At 32.0% G+C, this 6,729-nt stretch overlaps 1 protein-coding gene across 1 annotated transcript; it reads left to right on the forward strand.

The window, feature by feature from the left end:
* The first annotated feature begins 2,492 nt into the window (after window positions 1-2,492).
* Window positions 2,493-5,991, forward strand: LOC107428857 (ubiquitin-conjugating enzyme E2 2). Its single transcript, XM_048463047.2, has 6 exons — window positions 2,493-2,726; window positions 3,584-3,716; window positions 3,821-3,846; window positions 4,121-4,210; window positions 4,715-4,803; window positions 5,655-5,991. The coding sequence occupies exons 2-6, from the start codon at window positions 3,592-3,594 to the stop codon at window positions 5,781-5,783; spliced, it is 459 nt and encodes a 152-aa protein (XP_048319004.1). The 5' UTR covers window positions 2,493-2,726; window positions 3,584-3,591; the 3' UTR covers window positions 5,784-5,991.
* The last annotated feature ends 738 nt before the right edge of the window (window positions 5,992-6,729 follow it).

A 6,729-nucleotide genomic window follows, 5' to 3' on the forward strand; every position in this document is an offset into this window, starting at 1 on the left:
AAAAGTAGGACCAAATTGTGTGGGTGAAAATAAACCAAGAGTTTATTCCACCACGAGAAGATTCTAAAGGTTCAGAACGTTAAGAAAACTATAAAGGTTGGTAAGGCAGAGAATATTTTTAAAAGTTTATAGGACTATGAATGTTGCAAAAGCCGAGAAGACTATAGAGGCTAAGAGAACTATGAAGGCTAAAAAGACTATAAAGGCTAAAAGGATTATAAAAGTTGAAAAGATTAAGATGGCTGAGAAAATCAAGAACTGTAATAAAATTATGAGTTGATAGTTCAAGTGTCACGATTAAGATAAAATATTACCAAGACATAGTCTAATCTTATAGGACATATCTTATGAGACATATCAACCTATCATTATTGTGGAGAAACAATCCTCCCAGAAGAAGCTAAATGAACCTATGAAACATTCTGTAAGATTTAACCCGTGGATTTAACCCATTAATTTAAAGTTTTTATTTAAACCCGTGGATTTAACCCATTAATTTAAAGTTGTTATTTAATAAAAACTTAATATGTATGAGTTTGTGGCCTAGCCAATTAGTGTTAGGAATGTGGTATCTTGTTTTTTAAGAAACCTAAATGTCAAAGCTATAAAGATGTCATTAGGAACCTCATATAAGGTACGTTCGACAAGCATTCTTATGTTTCAAAGCACTTTCAAAACACTTTATGACTTAATAGCACCACTTACTAAATATTCCATTATAATCATACTTGCTCTTTAGTTTCGGACTCCCATCGTCTAATAAAGTGTCAAAGTATTTATAGTAAGCACTATATTGGTGCCTAAAAACCCTTACATACTTCCATATTTTGTAGGTTATAAAGGTTTTAGATGCTAATCATGACCACAGCATGCTGATTTTATGCATCTACTATTATTATTCTTATTATTATCTTTTATCATAAAAGAGAAATGTGTACATCTTTTGAAAAGAGGAATCTTTTGTGTGAATAAAGCCATCAATTATTTTCTTATGTTTTATTTATCCACCCATTTTATGTTAAAAGGATTTATATTTATTTCCTAAAAGTGAGATTCACTAAAAAGCATGCGAGTTGGAAACGAATCAATTAAGAGGGGGGAAAAAAAGAAGTTCCCAAACAAATATTCTGTTATCTTTTTTTTAAAGGGGAAAACCAAATTCATATCTCCAAAGTCAAATATTCTCTTACAATCTTATCTATTTCATTATAATTTCGAAAACTCTTTTTCATTAGCTTTTTCTTTTCTTTTTCTTTTCTTTTTTCTAGACACGTTTAAGTTCTTTCATTATTGGTTTTCAAGTACTAATTGGTTTAATTGAAATAAAATAAAATTATTAAACAAAATAAAAAGTTTATAGTAAACTAGATATTTATAATGATACAAGAAAATTATTTCAATTACTATTTTTCAAAAATAATTAGAATGGTGGGAATAATTGGTTTCTAATAAAAAAATACAGGGGCTGAAATAATAAATTACAATGTATGGAAATTAATTTTCTTGAGAGAAATAATGTCAGTGCCTTGAGAGTTGAGAATGAAATAGTGTCTGACCTTTAAAATTTTTCTCCATAAATTATGAGTTTTCATATCAATATATGAGTATAAAATTTTTTTTTTTTTTCGTTTTCCTTTTTGATTGGAGGGTTCTTACACCATAACTTGTTTAGTTAGGCCACCGCATTGGAACGCTTTATTACCTATCCTAATTCCATATTAAGAGGACTAAAACAATCATGTTAAAAAATAAATGTTTCTTTATTGCTTCTAACATTTTCCTATAAAAAGAAAAGTAAGATTAATTATTTATAAATAAAAATGAAATTAGATATGATAAAATAAGTTTCAGTTTAATATTGTAGATAAAGTTTACTAAAAACCCTTTTGTTTTGTTTTGTTTACAGAAATACAGATATACTTCAGAAAATTTGACTATAGCTTTTTTGTATTTTCTTTTATTTCAATTCATTCGTCTTTATTAGGCAAATTGTTAGTCAACATATATAGTTTTCTTAAAATTTCACTTTTCACATTTTCTTACATTCATATGCACCAAGACACCCACTTGTTATTTGCTTTTTATATTTTGCAGTACTTTTTTAAAATAATAATTAATAATAAATAAAGCAGAATCATAAATGTAATTAAAAATCTATATTTTGTTTAAAAAATAATAAAAGTGGCAAATATACGTTTCTAAAATTTAAAAAAAAGAAGAAAAAAAAGAGTCAAATCTTCAAAAAAAGAAAAAAGAAAAAAAGAAAAAAAGGGAAAACAATGACAAGCAAACATATAATTCATGCTCAGCCGTTGAAAATTTCTCTTAATTTTTCCTCTTTTTTTTGGGTAATTTAGGTTGTCAATAATTAATAGTAAATTCTTTGAATAAACCCGACTTTTATTGGTTTTCTGAAACGGGACCCACTCCAACTGGTTAGCAACAAAACAAAACTAAATAAAATAATATAAAATAAAAATAGAAATAAAAAAAAAAGAAGAAAGAAAAATCTCATTTCTTTCAATTCTCATAGTCTCTTTGGTCGCCTCCTTAGCATGGCAATCTTTTCCTGATACCGATTGTCTCTCTCATCTCCTTTCTTGAATTTTTTCTTTTTGTGTTTGTTTCTCGTCAAAATTCTTGAGCATTAAAAAAAAAAAAAAATTATTCCTTTTGGCTGAAGCTATATTCCACGAACTGAAGCCACTCGCCGCGTTGGTTTACGGGTATGACCTCTCATTACCTTGCTTTTTGAATTCCATTTCTACCTTAGTACCATAACTTATAGCTTATAGTTTCTTAGATTATGTTATATACTAATCTTAATGGTTAGAGATTCTGTTGAGTTTCTTTAGGAAATTGTAACCCTAATTTTGCATGTTGGTAGATTTGGGAGATTAGATTATGCTTCTTGTAGATTGAGATTTGGATCTAGGGTTTTGTTTTGTGTAATAAAGATCGGTGGCATAATTCTTTTGGAGTAGAATTAGGTATGCGTTTTATGTTCTACGGTTGCAGCGGATTAATTGTAATTTATGGGTCTCATAGTTCTCGATTTTGGCGATCAGTTCGGTTCGATTGGGTGTTTGTATGCAAAATTAAATTTTTAAAAATTTAAAGCATGTGATATTAGTTGAGCTCGGATGCGTAAGACTTTGGTCCACGAATTTAAGTTATAATTTGTTAGTACCTATTTGTATTTAATGATATTTGTATAACGAATCTTAAAGTAGTATGCTTTGTGGTTTCTATGGGCTATTTGAGTATGTTTTCGTGTTGGTAACAATTGCAAATGATTATTAGAGCTTTTGAGAAGTCTTCAGATATAAGCTCATCTCTTAGTTTGGGGTGTTTTTAAGTTACAGTTTAAATTTCTTATATTTGCTTGGATTGCCTAAATCCTTTTTTCATCATCATTTTTGTCCAATTCTTCTAACAAAGCATTTTGTCAATGAGATTAGTGCTTTTGTTTTGATTATTTTTCTTATAACTGTGTGTTTGCATGTCATTCATGCCTCTGTCATGCTGCAATATATGTGATTATTACTGACTGCTATCTCTTGGCCTTTGTTGATTATATAAGCGGTGAGGATGTCAACTCCTGCAAGGAAGAGACTGATGAGAGATTTCAAGAGGTTGCAACAAGATCCTCCCGCAGGCATAAGCGGTGCCCCTCAGGACAATAATATTATGCTTTGGAATGCCGTTATATTTGGGTATGAATTAAAGTTGTAATACTGTGTTCTTGCCCTTGTATACTGTATGCATCTTGATGGTTTAAATGAGATCCTACTTATGCAGTTTCTTTCTTTAATGGCAGGCCTGATGACACCCCATGGGATGGAGGTAAGCTTAAGTCCTGCTCTGACTTAGATTTGAGTGTACATTTTATCATGTTGCATTTGGTTCTTCTTTCTTATATTACTTTCGAGCCATGTTCAGTAATTGTTAATATGGTATATTGTGTTTGTGTTCCATTGAAGGATGTTCCTGTGCTTTGTTTCTGATATGTTTTGATTTAAATTACTTGCCCCTCTTTGCATATGATTTGCTTCTATTCTGAAGAGGTCCTTATAATTCTTGTTGCTCATTACTGCTCCAAAATCTTTGAATCATTCAGGTACGTTTAAATTGACACTTCAATTTACGGAGGATTATCCAAATAAGCCACCGACAGTTCGCTTTGTTTCTAGAATGTTCCATCCCAACAGTAAGTCAGATACAAAAACCACATTTCAATTAATATGCGTGGTTCTATAGATGCACACATGCTTGGAGCCGTTTATGCCCACCCACAGAACTATGTATTTGATTCTTCTTAAGCATAATTGTAAAATGTCAGTTCATTTTCTTATATTTCTTTAGAGCTTTGCTTGTTTAAATGTTACAGGTTGCTTTTAGCATCCTGAAGGTTCAGTTTATCTGCTGTAGCTGCTATTTATTGTTGCAATCTACTTTATTAGAGCTGAATATTAAACCGTCTAAATTCTTATCATTTTCATTTTATAAGTGAAGAAAAGTATGCCCACCCTCATTCTCTTTTGTTAATTGATAGGCCTATATTAACCATCCTAGCTAGAGTCCTAGGGGTTGAAAAGGAAACTGGGGGAGAAAAGTAGTATGTTTTGTTATTAGTTGATAATATGTTCATATTTTTGTATTAGTTTCAACTGTTTCCAGTTGTATGTTCCTCATTTTTCTTTCTTTCTTTTAGTTTATGCGGATGGGAGTATTTGCTTGGATATTCTACAGAACCAGTGGAGTCCCATCTATGATGTAGCAGCCATACTCACATCTATCCAGGTATTAAATGATTTTATATCCGATGTTTAGTAATATGGACTTTTGAGTGTAAGCTGATTTTTTATCTGTAGGCTGTATTTGTTTGGCTATGCTTGTGTAGATAGCCTTCTTTGAGTTTGCTATAGAGGTCTTTGGTTCTTTTCCTGTCTCATCATGTTCATATCATCCTATAAGAAAGCCCTTCTTTTAACCCATTGCCATGTTTACAATAGATTGATATCTTCATATCGAAATGAAAAATGCAAAATTTCTTTTTCTTCTACTTATCTCACTGTATGTTTTTAAAGAATAGTATAAGAGGTATCAAGTAAAACTTCCAAGATGTATACCAGGTGCCATTTGTCAACATTTGATTGGAACTAAGTTATATTAACAAGATAACCAATAAAATATTGACACATTGCACCTGGTATATTTCTTGTAGACTTATTTGGGAACTCTGGCATTACTCTTTCTTAAAAGCATTTGCGCACTTGAATTTTCCATTTTCTTTTCAAGTTTCTCCATGGATATTAATGCAGGATTTGAATTTAAAACAAATACCAATATACTATGTTTGCTGCTTTTTTGATAGCAAAACAAAATGTGTTGAATGTGTCTGTGTTAATGCGGTTAGAACTTCTTTGATTCCCTTATATTGACAATAGTATACTCCTCTCCCCCCCCCCCCCCCCCCTCTCTCTCTCTCTCTCTCTCTCTCTCTCTCTCTATATATATATCTCTCTAAAAGATACTGTATGTTTTCTTTTTATCTTGTCTTGCCGGGAATTCACATATAAACCATAATTAACAATGACATGTGAGATTGTAGACGGGTTTTGTACTGAGATATTTATTTTTTCTGGGTGCAGTCATTGCTGTGTGATCCAAATCCAAACTCTCCTGCAAATTCAGAAGCTGCACGAATGTTTAGTGAGAACAAGCGTGAATACAATCGGAGAGTTCGCGAAATTGTTGAGCAGAGCTGGACTGCTGATTAATTTTCTCCCCCTTGGTTGTTAGGAAACTTTAAAATTTCAGTCAGACTGGCCTGTTTGAATAACATTGAAATTTGAAGACTATTTGTGATTATGTGTGATATTTGTCTGGCTTCCATGGACAGATGTTCGCCACTTAATGTATCCCTCTTATGTATTTGTCTTCCATCAGCTTGTATAAGAAAAGGTGAGTTCTTCTCATTGTTTCGAAGCTTGGTATTGAGGCAAACAGAGGGTGGCTAAGCGTACTGCCTGGTAAAAAAAAAAAACCCGAGGTGGAATTTACCACTCGTTGCTTTCACTTTTGATACATCAGTATGCGATTCATAAAATCAGTCTGACAAGGAAGTTTCACATAAAATCAGTTTGATAAGGAAGTTGTTTGCAAGATAGGTCATTGCATATTGATAACGAAATAGGTCAGACTTAAGTAAAAAGTATTAGTTATATTTTCCATTTATTTATAGCGCGAAGTCTGCAGCAATTGTAATTGCCATTTGGACTGTTCTTTTATGCCCCTTTCAAGCCGTGAAGTGGACAGCAAATAAGTCAATGGTGAGGGCCGTAAGTATACTGGTTTTCTATGAGATTTCATTACAACAGACGGTATGGAAATGGAATTGCGTACATGTATGTATACATCAAGCTCCATTTTTTCCAACCTGTTAGAACTTTATTAGTACGATGTTAGATGACCTACGTGTCCCACATCGAGTTTTCTAGGAGTGTTATTTGCCAAGTCTAACGTGATCGGAGCACAGATACGGTGGTGGAAATTTGTGGGCCATAATCTATCTTGATATGAAAAAAAATTCAAAGCCGAAATTCCCGGAGGGAAAGGTGCTGTGGCTTTGGCAGGCAGCCCCCCGTCGTGACCCAAAAAAAAAAAATATATATATATATATATATATTGTTACAATATTTTTTTCTAAAACAATTAAAACACAAA

This window comes from Ziziphus jujuba, chromosome 12 (genome assembly GCF_031755915.1).
Source record: "Ziziphus jujuba cultivar Dongzao chromosome 12, ASM3175591v1".
In the NCBI taxonomy this organism is placed as follows: domain Eukaryota; kingdom Viridiplantae; phylum Streptophyta; class Magnoliopsida; order Rosales; family Rhamnaceae; genus Ziziphus; species Ziziphus jujuba.

What these genes read in the sequence shown, in the direction of transcription:
- LOC107428857 (XM_048463047.2), top strand. Translation starts at nt 3,592, where the DNA reads ATGTCAACTCCTGCAAGGAAGAGACTGATGAGAGATTTCAAGAGGTTG. An exon ending in TGGAATGCCGTTATATTTGG is followed by an intron (nt 3,717 to 3,820) that starts GTATGAATTAAA and finishes CTTTAATGGCAG; the next exon opens with GCCTGATGACACCCCATGGG. An exon ending in TAGAATGTTCCATCCCAACA is followed by an intron (nt 4,211 to 4,714) that starts GTAAGTCAGATA and finishes TCTTTCTTTTAG; the next exon opens with TTTATGCGGATGGGAGTATT.